Below are 22,451 nucleotides of genomic sequence, written 5' to 3'. Positions count from 1 at the left end.
ATTTAAGTTAGCTGGCTCCTTTTGCCATGAAAAGTATTTTCTATATAATTACACACATTCTAGACTTAGTTGGATTTTGTGTGTTGGTTTGATTTTGTTGTTGTTGTTGTTGTTAGTCATGGGCCTGAGCTCTGTCACCTGAGCATTATCACTCAAGGCTAGAACTTTATCACTTTGAGCCACAGTGCCACTTCCAGTTTTCTAGTAGTAACTAATTGGAGATAAGAGTCTCACAGACTTTCCTGCCTGGGCTGGCTTCCAAGAAACAATCCTCAGATCTCAGCACCGAGCTGAGTTTTTTTTTTTTTTATTTTTCTTATTATGAAAATACTGTACAGAGGAGTTACAATTAATGGGCAAGATAATGAGTACATTTCTTATCAAGCATTGTTGCCTCCTCCTTTGTTTCCCCTTCCTGTCCCTTCCCACATTCCCCCCCCCCAAGTTGTAAAGTTGGATTTTCCGACATAACAACTTGTACATCTCATTGTTGCACTGGGTGCACCTGTATCCCTATTTAAATGGTTTGTTTTTGCCCTTCTCCTCCACAAATTATACCAACATCAAATACAGTGAAAGCAGGGGTAATACCATGGGGGAGGGACATACAAAGCAACAAAGAAATTATCTTATAAATATGTTAGAAACAATCGCATGAAAGAAAAAACATTTGAATCCTTATCTTGGGGGTCATTTCACCTAACATCAACATATCTGACCTTTTCTGCTTGTCTCAGACATATACCAGTTATTGCAAATAATGCAACTCTAGTCTTGATAAAAAAAAAAATCTTTTGCCAAGCTCCAAGCTTTTACATCATGTGTATAAATATGTATCTGTTTGAATAAGCAGGCTCACATTTGAGTCAGTTATTTCATTTGATCCATATATGTATTTGAGTCTGTGCTTATATATATACAAATATGTGTATATGTGTACATACATGAATGTATATATAAATATACACACATATATACTGCTTATATAAATATATATATATGTATATATTGCTTTGTTCTAAGATGTTTAAATAGGAACACATTCATTCATTCTTCGAACTCCAAAACAATCTTCTGACAAGTCAATATTTTATTATAAACCAATTATTTACATTCCATGGTAACTAAGGAAAGTCTTTCATTTTTTTAGCAATTTTAAGATAATTACATTGTGACCCCATTTTTATTCTTTTTTTTATTGTAGAGGTGCTGTACAGAGAGGTTACAATTACATAAGTAAGGTAATGAGTACCTTTCTTGTGTTACCCTATTTAATCAAATAATTTTGAATTATGCCACATTGACCAATAACAGCAATTCAAGGTTATATAGTGCTTTCAAACATCTTTCCTATGCAGTGATAGCTCCACAGTCTTGATTCAAATCATGGCTTTAATAATCTATATACCTGGGCTGGGAAGGTGACTCAGTGGTAGAGTGCTTGCCTTACATGCTCGAGGCCCTGGGTTCGATTCCTCAGCACCACATAAGCAAAAAGAAAAATGCTTAAAGTGGCACTGTGGCTCAAGTGGTAGAGTGCTAGCCTTGAGCTGAAGAGCTGAGGGACAGCGCCCAGGCCCAGAGTTCAGGCCCCACGACCGGACCCAAAAAAAAAAAAATCTATATTCCTGTGGCCTTTAGTAAGTTATTAAATTTCTCTGCTTATCAATTTCCTAGTCTGTAAAGCAATACAATAATACATATGTTATAGAAATCAGTGTGAACAACAAATCAAAGAAAGGTTGGACAAATGGGACTGCATGAAATTGCAGAGATTCTACATGGCAAAAGGACATAGCTAGCAAGATCAATAGAAAGCCCACGGATTGGGAGAAGATCTTCACTAGCCATACAACGGACAAGGGTCTCATATCTAAAATATACCTGGAACTCAAAAAATTAAATCCCCCAACAACAAATCCTCAAAGAAACAATTGCCCAATAAACAAATGGGCTAAAGACTTAAAGAGAAACTTCTCTGAGGAAAGAAGGATGGCCAATAGTCACATGAAGAAATGCTCAACCTCCCTAGCCATAAAAGAAATGCAAATCAGGAAGTGGCGCTGTAGCTCAAGTGGTAGAGTGCTGGCTTTGAGTTGAAGAGCTGAGGGACAGAGCCCAGGCCCAGAGTTCAAGCCCCATGACTGACAAAAAAAAAAAAAAAAAAAAAAAAGAAATGCAAATCAAAACAACATTGAGATACCACCTCACCCCAGTTAGAATGTCTATAATCAAGAACTCTAATAACAACAGATGCTAGAGGGGATGTGGACAGAAGGGAACCTTACTACATTGTTGGTGGGAGTGTAAACTTGTTCAACCACTTTAGAAAGTAGTATGGAGGTTTCTCTAAAGACTCCACATAGAGCTCCCCTATGACCCAGCAATCCCACCTTTGGGCATTTACCTGAATGATCACAAACAAGACCATAGTAAAGCTACCAGCACAACTATGTTTATTGCAGCACTATTTACCATAGCTAAGATATGTAACCAACCCAGATGCCCCTCAGTAGATGAATGGATCAAGAAAATGTGGTATATATACACAATGGAATTCTATGCTTCCATCAGAAAGAATGGCATTGCCCCATTTGTTAGGAAATGGAAAGAATTGGAAAAATTATATTAAGTGAAGTAAGCCAGGCCCAAAGAAACATAGGTCCCATTGCTTCCCTTATTTGCAATTACTAGTATATATCTGAGACAAACAGAAACTGTCAGATAAGTTGATGTTAGGTGAAATAAACCCCAAGGTAAGGATTCAAATGTTTTTCTTTCCTCCGATTGTTTCTAACATATTTATAAGATGATTTCTTTGTTGCTTTGTATGTCCCTCCCCCAGGGTATAACCACTGTTTCCACTGTATTTGATGTTGGTATAATTTGTGGAGGGGAAGGGAAAAAAACAAATTGTTTAAATAGGGATACAGGTGGACCCATTGCAACAATGAGATGTACAAGACGTTATGTCAAAAAACGAACTTTACAACTTTGGCTGGGGGAGGGGGAGAAGGATCAGGTAGGATAGATTCAAATACTTCCAAGATAGGCTAGCATAGTAAGATCTATAATTCCATTTAGATACTGTTATTCAAATATATTCATAAGCTATTCACTCAGATACCCTTTCCAACTCAGAATTCTTTAAACTTAAAATCTGTAGTCAGTCAGATGCAAAAAGAGTTGGTATATAGCCTTTACTCTGATTTGCAAAGAAAGATTTCTAGGGAATGAGACAGTAAATCAAGGCATGTTGTAAATACTTAATAGGAAATACTTTCAATGAAATTCTAGTATTGTTTTTGAAATGCATGTAAGACATGCTATTTCTTTCTTTTAAATAAATACAGCTTTTTGTCCTATTACAAGATAGTGTAAGATTACAAATAAAAATAATAAAAATGTGAGCAATCACTAGACAAAAAGAAGGAAGTGGGGAGTGCTTACCAGTTGTAGCATTTCCTTCCCTCCCTACTTCATCCTTGGCTGAATAGTAGCCTTGATGTTTACAAAGCCTTTTCCCTATCCACAACTCTATGTAGGCCTTAACTAGCCAATAATGATCTGCATTGCCAGGCACTGGAATTGGCTCAGTGGTAAATAAGACTGAAATTGGTCCAATCTAGAAGTAAAACTGGTGACATAATTTGGTGGACCCAGTATAAAATAGATGAAAATTTGTGGTCCTTTGTTCAAAATGTTTATATTAGCTATAATATTTATTATTAATAACTTCAAGAAGGCAGCAGAAAAGCATTATACTAGGTGCAGAGTACTTCTGCTTGTGAGATTTTGTGTGCTATACAGTAATACTTGCTTATGAAGCTGCCCACGAGGTAGGGAAGGAAATCTCTCTCTATAAAGAACTTCCATAACTCTCAGGATGGTTATAATCCAAAGCCATAACATAAACAGGAAAACAACCCACGAAAGGCTAGAAGAATATCGTCTTACTAATGGATAAAGTTGGAGGACATTAGGCCTAGTGAAATAAGGCAGAAAAATAGACTAATATGATTGACTGATAAAAAGTCTAATGTGAAAGATTAATATGGCATGATTCCACTTACACGAGTTATCAGAAATGGACCCACAGAGGCTAAAAGTAGAATGATGGCTGCCAGAGGTGGGATAAGGGGTAAGGGAGAAGGGAATCACTGACAGTTATGCCAAATGGAAGAGTTCTAGAGACCTGCTGGAGAGCACTGTGCATATTGGTAGCCATAATGCACTGCACTTCGCATTTCAATTATAATGAAGATTTCATGATGTGCTTTTACCACAGAAAACAGGGAGCACAGAGTGACTAACTTCCTGTTGTTTTCAGAGAAACCCATTGATGTTTTCCATAATGGCCTGACACACGCCATTCCTATAAGATAAAGGTTATTTTGAGGAAGAAAGTATAAAATTTCTAGATTGCCAACTTCTTGAGGTGATTGAATTCCCATTGATACCTAGAACAAGGTCAGCCCTTCATAGGCTGTGGATAGGACTGAAAAGTAAAGCCTCTGTTTAGTTATTCCAGGACAATCGTAAGTTTGTTCTAAAATGTAAGAATGTATCATTAAAAATGGAAATTCTATAACAGGTCTTTGAACTTAAAATCTATTTTTAAAACTGTAAATACAACTTGATGATTTTTTTTTTAGAGAAATGATGTGTCAATTTAAAAAAAGAAAAAGAAAGCTGCATGCCAGTGGCCCACGCCTATAATAATCCCACCTACTCAGGAGTCTGAGATCTGAGGATCAAAGTTCAATTAACCACCAGAAAACTGGAAGTGGCACTATGACTCAAAGTGATAGAGTGCTAAACCTTAAGCACAAAAAGCTCAGGAGTCTGGAGCTGGTGGCTTATGCCTGTAATCCTAGCTACTAAGGAGGTTGTGATCTGAGGATTGTGGTTTGAAACCAGCTCTAGCTCCAGCAGAAAAGTCTCCATGAAACCCTTTTCTCCAATTAACCACTTAAAAACCAGAAGTGGAGCCGTGGCTCAAAGTGGTAGGATGCTAGCCTTCAGCAAAATTGCTCAGGAACAGTACCCAGGCCCTAAGTTCAAGCCTCAAGATGGACAAAAAAATAAAAAATAAAAAGAATGGAAATGGGTCATGTTTTCCCCCTCCTTTGAGTCTGTTAGAATTTTTCATTCTATTTCTTCAACTATAAATAACATGTTCATATCTCAAAACAGTTCATATATCCAACTTCAGATCTTGGTACCCAACAAACAGCTGCTGATAACTAAATCCTCCACAGAACATTAACCTAGACTCTCTGAAGTTCAAATACCTCACAAAACTTGAGAGAGTATATGGGCATCAGAATGGGTTTCCCAGCTTAACCTAATTATAAACAAGCACAAGTCTAATAACTTAAACATCATTTACAAATATTAGGTTAATGAGGCAGAGCAGCAAAATAGAAGAGTAAAATATGTTAACAATAAAATGTTAACAATAAACACAAGGAATGGTTTGCATCTAATGTGAACAGATGTAAAACTCTGGGTTTGGAAAATTCATTATCATACTCATTTCAACTACAAATCAGTGAAAAAGCCTATTCTCCAAAGACTGAAGTAACAGCAAACAGATTCCCACTGATGTGTTGGGGTTGGGATTGGGGTTTTGGGGGATTTTTTGTTTTTTCTCTCAACACAAAATTGTACAAAGACCAAAAACCTGAGAAAGTCATCAAATTGAACGACTTGGGCAAATGAATATATAAAGTGTCACTTTTCTTTCAGAGAATAAAGCAAATTACTTAGTTTGGGGTTGATTTTTGTTTGTTTGTTTCAGCTGAGCCTTTGGCTATTTAAAAAAATCCTTTTTGTCCTTGAGTTTGGCCAGGATTGTTTTTGCACTGCTGTTATCAATGTGCTACTGCTTTTTCTTCCCCTGTGTGGACCTAGGGTATAAGGCTGTTCGTCCTGAAGAGGAAATGATGAATAATGAATCTGGAGAGGGCAATTCTGAAGTACAAGCTTTCTTGATGTGAGTATTTAACTGTGGCTGCTCTCTGTTGCTGTACTAATGTGTTAAGACACATTACCTTTGGGGGTGATAAATAGACTGCAGGTTTCATTTAGGAGAGACAGTAAGGAAGACAAGCCCAAAGTCCATCAAAAAGGACAAGGACTGTAGCCAAAAAGAGGGGGTGGGGAATGGGGGGAAGAAGAAGAAAAAGAAAAAGTTTAACAGGCTCTGTTCCACTACTTCAAATTCCAGGCTCTGCCAGATGATTGAGATTGCTCTGTTTGGGAGGAACCCAATACAATACCAAGGAAAGAGTGGTCAAAAGTGAGATGTGAACGAAGGAAAGGAGAGCAGGGGAAAAAGAAAGAGAATCTACTTCTGCATGTGAGTTTCCTTTCTCCTTTTCTCTATTACAAATTGTGCAGGCCTTTACTAGAATGCTAACAACCAACAAGCTTTCAACAATTACTGAATGGCTTCACTTGTATTTGCGTAGATGTTGATGATAGCTATGCCGATGATAGCTTATATTTCAATATAACATATAATTATATATAATATATAAATAAATATTATATTGTTGAAATATTATTCAACACTAAGCTGCATGAAGTCTTTAAAAAAATACTAGAGGGCTGGGGAGGTGGCTCAGTGGTAGAGCGCTTGCCTTGCATGCATGAGGCTCTGGATTCGATTCCTCAGCACCACATAAGCAGAAAATAAATAAATAAATAAATAAAATAAAAATAAAAAAAATACTAGATCCTGGATGTACTCTCCAAACATTACATTGCAGATACAAAGGACCATATGTTGTATGATGGTCCCTAGTCTAAAAGTTTCCTACCAGGAAAACCCACAGAAATAGAAAATAGGTTAGTTTAGGCCAAGAGCTTCAAGAAGCAATGACTATGACATTTCTCTTTACAGAAATAAAGACTTTCTAAAACTAGCTAGTATTCATGGTTTTCTAATAAATGCACTTAAAAAATGCCTGAATTGTACTCATCAAAAGGGTTGATTTTTATGACTTGGTATGTGACTTGGTATGTGAATTACATCTCAAAAAAAATCAGGGCTTTTTATTTTTTTTAAGTGAATGAATTCACTTAAAATTCACTGCTTTTTCAGCTGAAATAGAAGATTTTGGAGGTAGTTATGAAAGAAGTGATAACAAGAACACTTCAAGCCTTCATCACATCAATCTACCCTGTAGTCAGTCTAACACTTGGTCAGACACGTAGGCTGTTTCAGTGTGAACCATTTTCTCTGTAATCCAGAATCTCTTGATTGGCCAGAAATGTTCCCCTTTCATAAATGTTCGACATATGCTTAAATATTTATGAAATGCATAAGGAAAATGGCAAAAATTAAAAGCCAGGCACAGAATGCATCCTAGAAAAACCCCTTGGTGAAACACAGCAGTAAAGTTCACTGTGGGCCTCTTCTTTCCCACATTGCACTTAAGATTTCAAATCACCACGAACGAAACTCTAGAAGTAGCAGATGTCACATAAAACCTATTTTACATTCAGAAAGCTCAAATGTACCATTCAGTATAATAAGGCTACATGGTGCATTCCAGTTAAAACTTTATAAACTGCAGTATTCTCTGCTTTAGTATGATATTAAGGACACAAGAAGGAAATATCAGAGGAAGACCATTCCCTACTAACTTTGGCCAGGAGGTAGGATAGAATGCCAGCCATTGTATTTGGGGACTGAATTATACTTCAATAGCTTTTATGCCAGGAACTTAAAATATCAATTGGAGATTATTAATAAAAGGTAGAGTAATTAAAAAAGAACCAATTCCCTGTTATCTGTTAATTTAAAAACAAGACACTAAAGGATACTTTAAAATTGGTTGAGTAAAAAGCAAGGGAAGCTGACTGGCAAAGTGAAGCCGGGTGCCAATGGCTCACACCTGTAATCCTAGCTATTCAGGAGGCTGAGATCTGAGGATCATAGTTCAAAGTCAGCCCAGGCAGGAAAGTCCATGAGACTCTTATCTCCAATTAACCACCAAAAAGCCAGAAGTTGAATTATAGTCCAAATGATAGAATGTTAGCCTTGGGCAGAAAAGCCCAAGAACAGCACCCAAGTCCTGAGTTTAAGCCCCAGGAGTGGCACCAAAAAATAATAATAATAAGTAAATAAAAGCACTGTCCTGAGATCTGAGACCCAATTTCATGTCTGCCAATTACTAAGCCAACAATATTGGATACGTGGATTCAATATTATAGCTAAAAGAATAATGTACTATGTATTATTCCCTATGAATTTCATCAGCTGAAAGATTACAATGGAAATATTCAAATTTGTTACCAAAAGCTCTATGATCGCAGGCTAGCACTATCACTAAGATGTATGAAATATTATCAAATCTATTTCAGTAAATGATTTCTATTGATGGTGTTGACAATAGTCTGTCTGGGAATCTATCTAGCAGACTATAAAGCTTTTTACTATGAAGAACATTAACAGTGTAGAATGGCACACATTCAAAGGTCTTTCTCCATTTCATCATTTAATTTCACCTGGATTTCCTCTACATGTCACATTATGCTCAGATTCTCAAGCAATGTTCCAGTCACAGGAAAAGAAAATGAGTCAAACAGACTTTTATCGAACTTCCGAATAGAGCAACAGCTACCATATGTTTCTTTACTTCAGAGGGTGTGTTTGTCAACCTTATTTGAACCTTAGCAACTGAGGAGACTTTCAAAGTACAGGCAAACGCAGTAAGAGGAAACAACAGTTGCTGTAATTGTAGCCACATTAACTGGGCTGTTTTTATTGCAATTACTTCTGCAGTTCTGATGGAAAACACTGTCCTTAGGAATAATGAAGTGCTTAAGATGCAACCAAAATATACAACCTCAAAATTAAACTCATGAGGAAAATAAATTTTACCTTGGCTTGTCTTCAGTTTTACTCTCAGGTAATGAACATGGTTCCATGGGGATCACTAGTGAGCCCTAAGCCTAAGAAACCATTAGGAAGCATAGGTGCTGGATGGAATCTAGACAGTACCTTTCTGGAATCTAGACACTAACTTTCTGAACTGAAACAAATAAAACAAGCCAAAAAAAACCGAAACAAAACCCAGCATAATCCTGCTTTTCCTCAAATATTGCAGGTATATACCAACATAGGTAAAAGTCAACTTAATCTTTCCCTTCCTGGATCAGAATATAAATAAATATGCTGTTCCAAATATAAGATATAATATCCCTTTGCAGGATTTTGTGAATGAGGGGAAAGAAGAAAGTATCAATGAGTGGGTTTTGTCTCATTTCCAATCACATTTCCAGGCAGCTTTCATTGTACCTCACCTGAGGTTTCTTGGCATTTTTCACCCAATTCCACCCCCAGCAAGCCCTCTGGAAGCTAAGTGGCTTTAACTAAAGCTCTCAGGGCTGGCTAGGATGGCCACATTCCAGAGTATGACTTCTGCCACCATGGCATTGACCCTGTGTCCACACTCTCAGCCTTCCTTCTGTCTTCTAGCTCTTTCTCCAACAACTAATAAATCCTGCCTCTAGTCTTCATGCAGAAGAGTTTATCACATGCCATTTTCTCAAAGTATGATTATTTGTTAGCAAAATAAAGTTATAAATAATAAAAGAGAAGGATAACATGAAGAACAACACAGAGAAACCTCAGAAACAAATAGAAGCCTAGTGCCCATTAAATCACTGTGCTGAAAACTATCAAAAGTTTTAGCTGCAGGCTGTTGGCTCATTCTTGTAATGCTAGCTATCCAGGAGGCTGACATTTGAGGATTCCAGTTCAAAGCCAACCCGGGCAGACAAGTCTGGCATACTCTCTCTCATCTCCAATTAACCACCAAAACACTGGAAGTGGAGCTGTGGCTTGAGTGTTAGAGCAGTGGCCTTGAGTGAAAAAGCTAAAGGACAGTTCCCTGGCCCTGAGTTCAAACTCTAGAAACAACACACGGAGAAAAAGGAAGGGAAAGGAAAAAGGAGGAGAAAAAAAGAAAATGGACGCTAGTATCTGCAAGATCCTATATATATATCTGTATAAATTCTTTGAACAGTTAAGAAGAAGTTAACACAATGAGTATCAGGAAGCTGAAACGCGTTTGGGGGAATAGTGGGAGAGGGACAGATGAATGGAAAAGGGAATGATAGATGAATGCAGTCATCATATTCAATGTATATATGCAACAATACAGTGGGAAGCATCATGTGACTGGGGAAGTAGAAGGGAAGGGAGAATAATGGAAAGGGTGTCTCTAATCCAGACTCACTGTATATATAAATAGACGTGTTCAATTGTAACCTTCTTATACAACAATTTAATTTTTTAATACATACTTTTTATTTTAAAAAATCCATACGATCACAGGCTGGCCCTGATATTGAAATGTATAAAATATTATTAACTCCATTGCAAGGAATTATTTTCATTAATGTTGAGAGTACCCTAAGCATCTACCTGAACAGGAAGAAACCAACACAAATAAATAACTTACTACTCATCTAATCATCTCCAAATTAGCAACTTCAAAACAGAAGTACCACCTTTCATATTGGAGCAGTTGGCATATATATTGAATAAAATTGGCATATTTTTATTTCTAACTCTGTCTCTTTGAGCCAGCTGACCTGCCACCATTTTGTATAATAAGTAAGGGCATTGAGCCAAGCTTTCCAGAAGACCAAACTTCCATCTGCATGCTCAGTAATTGTGACTTCAAAGCATCGGCTGTCACAATGGATGTCCGTGCATTGCACAGACATTAAATGACATTCATGTTCAACACCTGCAGACTTACTTGTATCCCTGGGTCTCTGGTCCCCAGAGAGAGAATCATCTGTAGACAAAGCTGGACTGGGTCGAAGGGAAGATGTAGTAGTTAGGAGATGTAGTGTGCTCTCATTATCAGTTGTATTGATGAGAATGGTACCAGGCATTTGGACTTCACCATCAGTGACCAGAGGTTCACTGGCATTTGATTTAAAATAGGCCTTTCTCAAGGTTCCTAAAAGCCAAAAAGAAAATGTGCTTTTAAATATTACTAGAAGTATTTATTCTCTAAAAATATTAATAAAAAAGTAAGGCTATTTTCCCCTACCTTCTACCCAGGCAAACACAAAGAACAAGATGCCATACCTACCTCCTTCCTGAGGACAGTTGGTAATTCTCCCATCTGAGTTCCCTGGTGCCCAAAGAGGGTAGGGAAATTCTACCTCACCTGAGACTCACCCTCAAATAGAGAATCTTTCAGGCATTTCTTTTCTACTTTTTCACTTTCTTTTTTGTGTGTTGGTCCTGGGGCTTGAATTCAGGGCTTGGTTTCTGTCCCTGAAGTTTGGGGGGATTTTGTTTGTTTGATTTTTGCTCAAGGCTAGCACTCTACTACTGGAGCTACAGCTCTGCTTTCACCTTTTTGGTTTATTGGAGGTAAGAATCTCCCAGACTTTCCTTCCCAGAGCTGGCTTTGAACCATGACCCTCAGATCCCAGCCTCCTGAGTAGCTGGGATTATAGGCATTAACCAGCAACACCTGGCAGGTTTGTCACTTTCTTAATCCCAAAACACAGACTCAGCATGGCTCTGTATTGTATCAGCCACCATCAGACACAACTGTTTTTTTTTCCAGCCCTAATATTTCCCTATAATTTGCACAAAATTTCAGGAAACTATGCATAACCTATAACTGATCATATTCAAGCTCAAATATTTACCAGAACTTCTATATAGAAACTAAAAAATGTAAAGCCTTAATACAGCACACAATAAAAGGAGAAAGTAAGTTACTTTCATCTTTGATCAGAAACAGAATTATATAAAGTAAGGTAAGCTTTAAGATTATTGACTTTCTTGAGGCCCATGCATTGACAGAAGAAAGAAACAAATTCAAGATAACCAAGAATCACCTAGCTTTGTCTTTATGCTGAAACTTTTAGAAACACTCAAAGAGATCATGTATTTTTAACTCAGTCAAAATAGACAACAGACTACTTCCAGAATATACCACTGTAGTTGAGTATATCGACAAAAATAAATGAATGTGATATTGATCCATCCATAGAAGTGACTGAGGGAGAATTTTTTTTCTAAAACCAGTTATAATAAATGCTCTGATTAGCTCTTGCATTTATAAATAGTCTCATGGACCATTAAAAACAAAAGAAATATAAATAAAATGTTTAATATTGGTCTATGGAAAAAATTTCACTACATGTGTTTGACACTTGGCAAACGTTAACTCCAAAATAGAAAAGCAGCTGTTTTCTAGCTAACCAAGGCCAACATTTGTGTGTGTGTGTGTGTGTGTGTGTGTGTGTGTGTCTGTCTGTCTGTCTGTCTGTCTGTCTGTCTGTCTCCAGGGGCTTGAACTCAGCACCTGGGCACTGTCCCTGAGCTAACACTCTACTATTTGGGTCACAGCTTCATTCACTTCTGTTTTGTTTTTTGGTTATTTTTTTTTCTTGGTGGTTAATTGGAGGTAAGAGTCTCATAGACTTTCCTGCCTGGCTGCCTTTGAATAACTATCCTCAAATCTCAGCCTCCTAAATAGCTAAAGATTACAGGAGTGAGCCATCAGCACCTGGCTTAAGGATGTCACTTCTATCTGCCAAAGGATTCTAAATAAAATGCTGGGACACAAAAAATAATTCACAACATAAGATATAGGTAATTCTCTTCAAACGGTGCAATCATAATTCCATAATATATTCACATTCAGTACAGTCAGCGAAATTAAGCAATCCTTTCATTATTTTTGTTCTGTGAGTGATAGCATTTACCTCATATCAAAATTCAATGTATGTGATAAGCTTGATGACTAAATGAAATCTATTTCATTCATGCAAAAAATTTACTAATCGATCACATATCATTTTACTTTCATCTTCACAAATATGTTATTTCTGCGAATATAGCTAACCAATAGTAGTCCCTGGGGGTGGTGCTGAGTGGCAGAGAACTTCCCTAGCTTATGGGGGGGGGGCTTATTTAAAATCATGTTCAAATACATATTAGTTCCAATACAAAATGTGGCTGACAAGTTCTGGGTAATCTTGATGTGAAGGATTTGTGGTAAGAAAAGAAAAAGAGAGAGGAAGTGGGGCCGGCTGAAGCAAGGGAACATCTGCAGTGGTGGTGGAAGCAGCTCAGCAGGTCTGGAGTGGGGGCTGAGACTTTGAATTCATCCTCAGTTGCTACCCAATGGATGCCACCTGCTGCCCGTGGCTCCTGCCTGCTCTGAATACAAAGCACTAGAGGGGCATTTCAAAAAGCCTGACACAGAAGGCATAACTTCAGAGAGTTATTGCAAGTAATTAAAAGAATTTGAGTGTTCGCTTCGGCAACACATATACTAAAATTGGAACGATACAGAGAAGATTAGCATGGCCCCTGCGCAAGGATGACACGCAAATTCGTGAAGCGTTCCATATTTTTAAGCTACCAGCACAACTATGTTTATTGCAGCATTATTTACCATAGCTAAGATATGGAACCAACCCAGATGAATGGATCAAGAAAATGTGGTATATATACACAATGGAATTCTATGCCTCCATCAGAAAGAATGACATTTCCCCATTTGTTAGGAAATGGAAAGGCTTGGAAAAAATTATATTAAGTGAAGTAAGCCAGGCCCAAAGAAGCATAGGTCCCATGGTTTCCCTTATTTGCAATATCTAGTATAGGTATGAGTCAAGCAGAAAAGGTCAGATAATGTGATGTTAGGAAAATGAACCCTTAAATATGTATTTTAATGTTTTCGTTTCTTTCATGCATATGTTTCTAACGCATTTATAAGATTATTTCTTTGTTGCTTTGTATGTCCCTCCCCCACAGTGTAACCCCCACTTTCACTGTATTTGATGTCAGTATAACATGTGGAGGAGATGGGGGCAAACAAGTCGTTTAAGGATTCAGGTGGACCTGTTGCAACAATGAGAAGTACAAAATGTCATGTCAAAACCAGCTTTACAATGTCGGTGGGGGGGGGGGGAGGGGAGTATAAATGGGTGGGGGGAGGGGGGAGGCTGGGAAGGGAGGTGAAGGGTAAACAAAGGAGGAGGCTGCAATGCTTGGTAAGAAATGTATGCATTATCCTGCCCATGTAATTGTAGCCCCTCTGTACAGTATGTTCTCAAATAAAATAAAATAATATTAAAAAAAAAAAGAATTAAAAGTTCCAGAAAAAAAAAAAAAGAATTTGAAGGTTTAAATGAGCAATACAGAGTCCAATGATGGGGGAAAAAATTACTTTTTTTGGTGTGAGTAAATAGGGACCTGGTAAGCCTTCCACTTTAAAATAATACTCAGCATATAAGAAGTTACAAAGTTAGGAGTCTTCAGATCTCAAATTCTTGTAAAAGCTAAAAACTGCTAAGAAATCTGCTAAGAGTCAATCTGGTTTAAGATTAAAGATCTTCAGCTCATCTAATATTTTGGGAGGAACAAAGTTTTTTGTTTTGGGTTTTTTGTTTGTTTGTGCCGGTCCTCAGGTTTGTACTTTGGGCCTATTGTTCAAGGCTAGCACTCTACCACTTTGAGTCACAGTGCCACTTCCAGTTTTTCATTTTTTCATTGGACATAAGAGTCTCACAGGGACTTTTCTGCCTGGGCTGGCTTCTAACCATGATCCTCAGATCTTAGCCTCCTGAGTAGGTAGGATTACAAGCATGAGTCAACAGCGTCTGGCTGGAAAAAAAAAAGTTCTTTTTTAAAGAGAAATATTTCTTGAGTTCAAGACAAATGAACTATTTACCATCTTTACTCTGCACCACTGAATTTTTTCTTTGTTCTTCATGACAAACTATAAAATAAAGAAGCAGCATGTAAATCTCTTATAGTATTATGAAAACTAGAAAAGTAAGCCAAGGCCATTCTTCATATGCTCATGACTAAAACAAACCCGATTTGGGATGTGGATGAGTAGAAAGGCCTTTGAAATCAAGTCTTCAATAACTGGGGGGTGAAGGGGGTAGTTCGTAGCACCCTAGGGAGACTTTTGGATACTAGCCTTGATGAAATTAAGTTTGAGATGAACGTAGCTGAAAAAAATGAGTTCAGACCCTACCCTGCCATTCCTTATATTCATTTAACTCATTCTCTCCACACAACCACCATAAACACTTCTCCTTCTTATGGTACAAACTCAGAGGCTCAGGCTTGTAAGGCAAATATTCTACCCCTTGAGCCCTGCTTCAGACCTTTTAACTTTATTTTTCAGGTATGGTTAGATAGATAGATAGATAGATAGATAGATAGATAGATAGATAGATAGATAGATAGATAGATAGATAGATAGATAGGCAGACAGAAGAACAGACAGACAGACACATAGATATAGTGATACATAGATAGCCTATGCTAGCCTACACCTGGCTATTAATTGCAATAATGTCTTGGTTTCTGCCAGGCCTGGCCTAGAATCGTGATTCCAACTAGCTGTGACTGCGAGTATGTGTAACCACACCTGGCTTTATTTGTTTGCCAATCATAAAGTTAATTAATTTATTAATGACCCAATCAGACTATGTCTTGTCCTTATTCCAACATCCTCACTATGAATTTTATGTTTAAAATTTCCTTCTGAGAAGCTGTCCTTATCTTAGACAAGGTCCAGTCACGTGCCATCAGCTCTGTCAACACATCTTGTCTGTCCTCGTGGCAATGTAATCATTTCCTTAAGTCCCTTCTCCCTTACTATATGAGAAACCCTGATGTGGGTTTTATTGAATTCTGTGCTCAATATCAGTAACTCGTGCCACGTAGCACTCAATAATGGTGAAGGAGTGAGCAGCATCAATTCAGAGCTCCAATTCTCCTTCTTTTCAACCATTCTCAAATCTTTGCCAGCTATTCATTGGACAAAGAGTTAATATCCAGAATGCCTACCTCAAAGAAGAGCTTGAAAGAACAAATGATTAATTATTAAGTGGGCAAATAAAAACGAATGCTTTAATAAACTTTATAACTTACAAAAAGATTTTCACAAATACTGTTTCTCCCCTTTCATACAATTTTCCCTCTCACGGAGAAGGTAAAGTATTCAATGTAAAGTCTCATGGTCAAGAAATGAAAGATCCAGACCCTCAGCCTACACTTCTAGATCCTGGGTGTCCATTCCTCCTCAGTCACCTGCCCCGAGGGTCACTCTATCACCAAAAAAGTAAAATCCTAGGAACAATTAACCTTCTTACTTTTAATTTCCATTTCAATGTCTTTCAAAACCCAAATCCTTATTTTAGGGTCCACATATTTGAATCCATAATGGGCAATTCAAGTTCTTGCCAAGTTTAGAAGTAGAAAAGTAAACTAGAGCTATGCTGTACCCATTGAGGGGCTGGATAAGAAACAACCTGCTGCTCATCTTCTACTAAGGAAATTAGTCAGAGAAGTTCAGCTCCCAGCTTCAGAAATCTCTTTCCGATGGTAACTTCATCTATGAAGCAAGCCAACACAGGCAAAATTACACACACACACACACACACACACACACACACACACACACACACACACTGCCTCTGTGCTTGCAAGCAGAGGTTTTAATTATTTTCTCATAATCAATAATCTCTCTGTCATTACCACTTTGCCGTTGAAGCTGGAGCTGCTGCTAGTTGTACACAATTGACATCCAGGGTTCCCTTCTCAGCCCTCATTTACTCAGAAACCAGACACTTTTAAAGGTAAGCAGAATTGAGTAAGGTTTTGTCAGCAAAACTACAAAGTGGTTGTACTGATGATTACAACCATAAATATCTCAGGGAGAAGACAGGAAATGTTCATTTGAGGAGCTATGACTTCAGTATGGCTATAGCAAATAATTTGTTGAAGAATTCATAAGAGAAGGAAAAGAAGGAAGAGGAGTGGTAGGGGGAGGAGGAGCAGAAGAAAGATGACTTAGCCCAGTGCCAGTGGCTCACGCCTACAATCCTAATTAGTTCCTCAGGAGGCTGAGATCTGAAGGTTGCAGTTCAAAGCCATCCCGTATAGGAAAAGCCACAAGAACCTTATCTCCAGTTAACCACCAGAAAACCAAAAGTGGAGCTGTGGATCAAATGGGTAGAGCACTAGCCTTGAGCACAAAAGAGCTCAGAGACAGAGCCCAGGCCCTGAGTTCAAGCTCCAGACTAAGCTACCAAGAAAAAAAAGATTTTTAGGGGTGCCATCAATAAATATACATTGTATTTATAAACTACTTGGTGAATGGCTTCTTTGTACCACTACTTAATATAATTAATTTTTAATTAAAAAATAAAGATATTTTTTAAATGAAGACTTTTGAAAATGTCTGAAGAAATTCTTACTTTCTGAAAGCTGTCAGCATTTAGGAGTAGTTACAAATTAGGAGTTTCTACAATCCTATCCGTAAGTAATACAAAATTCTGCTCTTGGCTTATAATCAAGAGAGGTAAAAATGTACATACACACACACACACACACACACACACACACATCATCATCATCATCCACAAATATTTATAACAAGATAACAGATAACTCATAATGACTTAACAACAAAAATAACCTAAATGTCTATCAATGGATGAATGGATATACATAAACCTTAAAAACAAGCTAAGTAAGTAAGAGAAGCCAATTACAAATCCACACATTTCATATATGGAAACACAGCGGCTGTATGGGCTGGAGTGAGAGCTGGGGAGAGCGGGCAGGTGAGCTCAAAGGCACAAGGTTTCTTTATGGAAATGGGGAAACACCAACTATGTGATACGTTCCCTGCTCGGTGACCATAGCAGACATTGAACTGTACACTTTAAGTGGTTAAAAGTGTACAGTACTAATTTTTTAATTTAATAAAAATAACTCACTTGAAACACTGACTGAGTAGCATCCGTCCTTGGTACTGAAGCCTGTAAAATGAGCTTTTAATTTATATTAGCCAAAGACCTGGGAGCCATTGAGAACTAGCGTTTTTAAAATGACAACGGTAGGATGAGGAAGCTCCTACTACCATAGAGACTTTTCTAAGATAAACTAGGCGAAATACCAAAAATGCTGAGAGGAGAAAGGGAGGCAAATCTGGAGGCAAGTTGACTCTTGGAAGAAGGGGGGAAGCCACAGCTGACAAGTCAGAGGGAGAAATGATCCAGTGTCTACTAGAAAGCTCCCTGCTTCCACACTGAGGCCTTTCTGACATGCTAATTGGTCATCCTCAGACATGAAGTGTTTTTCCTTCTTTGGTTGCGTTGTTGTTGTTTAATTTTTCTGACAGTCCTCAGGGTCTGGGTGGTAACCCTGAGCTTCCTTTGCTCAAGTTTAGTGCTCTACCACTTGAGCCACAGCTCCACTTCTGGCTTTTTTTTTTTTTTTGGTAGTTTATTAGAGATAAGAGTCTCATGGACTTTCCTGTCTGAGCTGGCTTTGAACTGCCATCCTCAAATCTCAGCTTCCTGAGGAGCTAAGATTTCCTTGTTTTTTGGATTGTTTTGGTTTTTTGTTTTTATTTTTTGTTTTGTTTTGTTTTTATTTTTTATATTTTTATTGTGAAAATACTGTACAGAGGGGTTACAATTACATGGGCAAGATAATGAGTACATTTCTTATCAAGCACTGTAGCCTCCTCCTTTGTTTCCCCTTCCCATCCCTTCCCATCCTCTCCCCCACCCAAAACACCTCCCCCCCCCACCAAAGTTGTAAAGCTCATTTTCGACATAACAACTTGTACGTCTCATTGTTGCAATGGGTCCATTTGTATCCCTATTTAAATGATTTGTTTTTTCCCTTCCCCTCCACAAAATATAACAACATCAAATACAGTGAAGGCAGGGATCAAGATAATGTGGAATATATACACAATAGAATTCTATGCCTCCATCAGAAAGAATGGCATTGCCCCATTTATTAGGAAATGGAAAGGCTTGGAAAAAATTATATTAAGTGAAGTAAGCTAGGCCCAAAGAAACATAGGTCCCATGGTTTCCCTTATTTGCAATAACTAGTACATGTCTGAGTCAAGCAGAAAAGGTCAGATAAGGTGATGTTAGGGAAATGAACCCTAAGATATGTATTCAAATGTTTTTCCTTTCATGCAATTGTTTCTAACACATTTATAAGATTATTTCTTGGTTTTCGTTTTTTTAATAAATCCTGTATTTCCAGAATCCTTTCCTTCTCTGATCCTTCTTCCTACATCTCTGTTCCTCCCTGCTTTGCCCACCCTGTTCAATACTAGCGTCCTCCAGAGGTGTGACTTCAGCTTTGAATTGATGTAATTTTCTTTCATTTTTCATTGACTCCTGCTGTGTCAGCTACCCCAGAGACCCCCATATCCTTCCCAGGAGGCCAGGGCTCCCCTCTTAGCTTCCCTTCTGGATGCCTCCAGCTACCAATATATAATAAAGCCAAACACTATATGTAGTCACCATTTACTTTAAGCGTCCTTAGAAAGGCAACATGGTAGAGTTCTCAAATCCACCTTTTATTTGGTCAGGCCTGCACTATTGAATGTATTCAACGTAAGTGTGTTTGCACTGTAATTGGCAAACTGTAATCGTCCTCCAGTATCTCTGTAAGAAACCAAACCTCCAATGTGCCTTCCATCTGCCTGCAGCCAACTCCTCCACATTAACTTCCCATATTAGCAGATGGCACCAACCCGGAAACCTAAGCACGAAATCCAGGAGTCAGACTTGATCTTTTCTCCTTCCTCACCTCTAAACCCAACCAGTTCTTGACTTCTGTTGATTTTAATGTACCAATGCCATATGTCAAACTCTTACCTCCTTAATTTACATTCCAGCCAGAGCCCCAAATTGGCCTTCCTGTTTTTTGTTTCTTTAGGCCTCAAATAGAATATCTAATTGTGTAATCTTTTGCAAGCACAAATATGATCAGATTTCTTTTTTGGAAAGATCCTTCAACAATAATTTATAATCAGACCAGTGACTTTCAAGCACTTTTGCAGCAAATAAATATAGCCCTCCCTCCATATCTACCGATTCAACCAACTACAGATGAAAGGTGTTTGAGGAAAAACAATGAAATTGTATCTGTACTGATAATGTACTTTATTTATTATAATTAAAAGCTTAATTTCTTAGGAACAATAGCTTAATTATCTTATGATTAATCTCTAAAGAATATAACAACTACTTATGTAGGATTTACATACTGTTAGCAGTATTGGCAATCGAGAGATGATTTAAAATATATAAGAGAATATGTTGGGAATATGTAAATTCTGTATTTTTCATAAAAGTACTTGAGTATCTGTGGATTTTGGTGTTGGGGAGAGGCATACTGAGGGGCAACTATTATTATTAAATAAATATCATATATGACCCTATTATCTACAAACAACGAGGAGCTTTCTTATTGGGATTAAATTACTTTATGAATTCTAAATGCATAATTCTTAGAAACCAATTATTCAGAATATTTTTAAATAAAAATTCAAAAATCACTCAACTGAACTAGATTATCATGGTTTTGCTATTTATCTCTCCATTTTATTCAATTGCTGTAATGGTTGGTCTAAATTGTCCACTCGATTGGATTAAGAGGCACCTAGGAGATTTGTATAGCGCAACTCTAAGAATGTCCGTGAAAGTGTTTGGAAAGAGAGAAGACCCATCCTGAATGTGAGTAGAACCACCCAACAGGATAGGGGTTCATATGTCATCCTTAAAAAGGGGTGAAGGGAGCTCTGCCCCTCATACCCTTGTACCCTATTGCACCAATGCCTCTGAAACTGTGAGCAAAAGTAAATCTTTCCTCCCATGAATTGTTTTGCTCAGGTATTTTCACAGTGATGAAAAACTGCCTAATACAATTACATGTATTCAAAGAATCTGGAGTCATATTCTCAGCTGCCAAAGGCCAGGGCTTGTTATTTTTTTCCTCCCACAGTTCCTTCAAACTTGGTCTGTTATTTATTTAAAGAGAGATAGCAAGATGCAAATAAATTAACCTGTCAGAATACATTACTTGGCTGTTGATCTCTGCTTGGTTAAAAATTTAAGATGCACTGTTTAAAGTGTGTGTTGAAGATCTACTTTGTAAAATGAAAATCAAAGAAAACATTGGTACAATACTTGAGCTTCCTCCTCAGAACTTGAACTCCTGACATAGATTTTGAAAGCCAGTGATCTGGGTGAAAGCCCACAGTCCTTATAGGCAAGATCCCATCATTTGGATTGTATCAATCTAGCAGCATTTTCCACCATTGCCAAATGATCACCCATCTCCATCTTTGATGGAGTTGCTATGCTTTTGTACTTGCTATTTGCTCTGCCAAATATTACCCCTGATCTACTGCCTTCTAACCTGGATTTCCATTAGCTTAATTACAACGGTTAAAATGTTAAACCCTCTCTACCTCATATATAGCTCTGTTTAGCGCACGCCCTCATACCTAATCATCTTTTCCTTTCAAACTAAACACTTACGTGCTTAAGAAAAAAAAATTTAACTGTCTCTAAGCTTTCCAGGATGTTTAAGGTGCTTGCACTTACTCTCGAAATTGTTTTTAATTAATCACTTCATGAATTGATGATGTGAATAAAGATAATCAAGGGATTCCCCTGGCTGGGGCTGCAGATTTTTGTCAGGCAGTCCACAGATAACTTTCTTTTTGTTTTGCCCTTGAGGTTAATTAAATGCGAAGTCGCAATCACCCTTATAAATCCTGCCGAGTTTAATTTTGTCTTCATCTTTCTCGCCTCGTGGCCTCACTCACCAACAAAGGAGAGCAGGATGACGAGCAGCACGATGAGGGCACAGATGCAGGGGATGAGGACCAGCAGCAGGAAGCGCAGAAGGTTAGGCACCGGCACCGCCAGCTTCTGCGAGCAGCCATCACCCAGGTTACTGTCATCAGCTCCCAAGACCTATCGTCAGAGGGGAAAAGGAAGCCTGGTGTTAATATTACAAAGCACTTCAGTGCACGGTATCAAATTTTAGATGACAGATTCTGGCGATCAGCCTTCCTAGGACATTTTACTGTGTGTCATCCGAGGTAGGAAGCGAGTTCAGTCACAAGTCACCATTAAACTTGTATACATAAAGAGAAAAACATCTATGTCTTTCTTTTTAAAAGTAGTAGATAAATTGAGCAATAGTCCAGCATTGATTTCTTTTCTATAGATACACATATAAATAGATATATGGGTGTGTTTATATATTTATATGTATATATTATATATTTATATTTCAAAGAGTTATACATGATCATCGCAAGAGCTCACCTTAATCCAGAGATGTAAGCAAAGATCTGATTGTCTATGGTGATAAAACACTTGTGAGTAAGCATAGACAGGACATTCTAACTCAAATCTGGATCACTCTGGATCAAATGAGTTTTCAGCCATTAATAACTCAGCAAGGTTACCTACTGCAGACCAGATATTCAGCACCAGGTTTAACAATGAGAAAGAGGCTGTCCTGATGGTCAATTAAAAACTGGAAGTACCGAGGAGATCCTGTTGCTCCCCTAGCTGACTTTACATCCCAC

At 37.8% G+C, this 22,451-nt stretch overlaps 1 protein-coding gene, 1 long non-coding RNA gene and 1 other non-coding gene across 4 annotated transcripts in view; 2 read left to right on the top strand and 1 right to left on the bottom strand.

Moving 5' to 3' along the window:
• Corin (corin, serine peptidase) overlaps positions 1-22,451 on the bottom strand; it is a 195,747-nt gene that overhangs the window by 152,897 nt on the left and 20,399 nt on the right. For both annotated transcript variants that reach the window (XM_070012303.1, XM_070012304.1), the window contains exons 2-3: positions 21,678-21,828; positions 10,785-10,991 (exon numbers count right to left, since the gene is read on the bottom strand). In XM_070012303.1, coding sequence (XP_069868404.1) covers positions 10,785-10,991; positions 21,678-21,828 — 358 coding nt within the window. The remainder of the gene's footprint in view (positions 1-10,784; positions 10,992-21,677; positions 21,829-22,451) is intronic.
• LOC138820583 (uncharacterized) lies at positions 5,920-21,769 on the top strand. The gene is made up of 3 exons (XR_011369924.1): positions 5,920-5,998; positions 6,233-6,364; positions 21,686-21,769. It is a non-coding gene; the product is annotated as an uncharacterized lncRNA (long non-coding RNA).
• On the top strand, positions 13,311-13,417 carry LOC138821111 (U6 spliceosomal RNA). The gene has a single exon (XR_011370051.1). It is a non-coding gene; the product is annotated as a U6 spliceosomal RNA (small nuclear RNA).

This window comes from Dipodomys merriami, unplaced genomic scaffold (assembly GCF_024711535.1).
Source record: "Dipodomys merriami isolate MVZ:Mamm:240054 unplaced genomic scaffold, mDipMer1.0.p SCAF_9, whole genome shotgun sequence".
In the NCBI taxonomy this organism is placed as follows: domain Eukaryota; kingdom Metazoa; phylum Chordata; class Mammalia; order Rodentia; family Heteromyidae; genus Dipodomys; species Dipodomys merriami.
The sequence above is the reverse complement of the archived record's forward strand: the minus strand, read 5'-3'. Positions and strand labels throughout refer to the sequence as shown.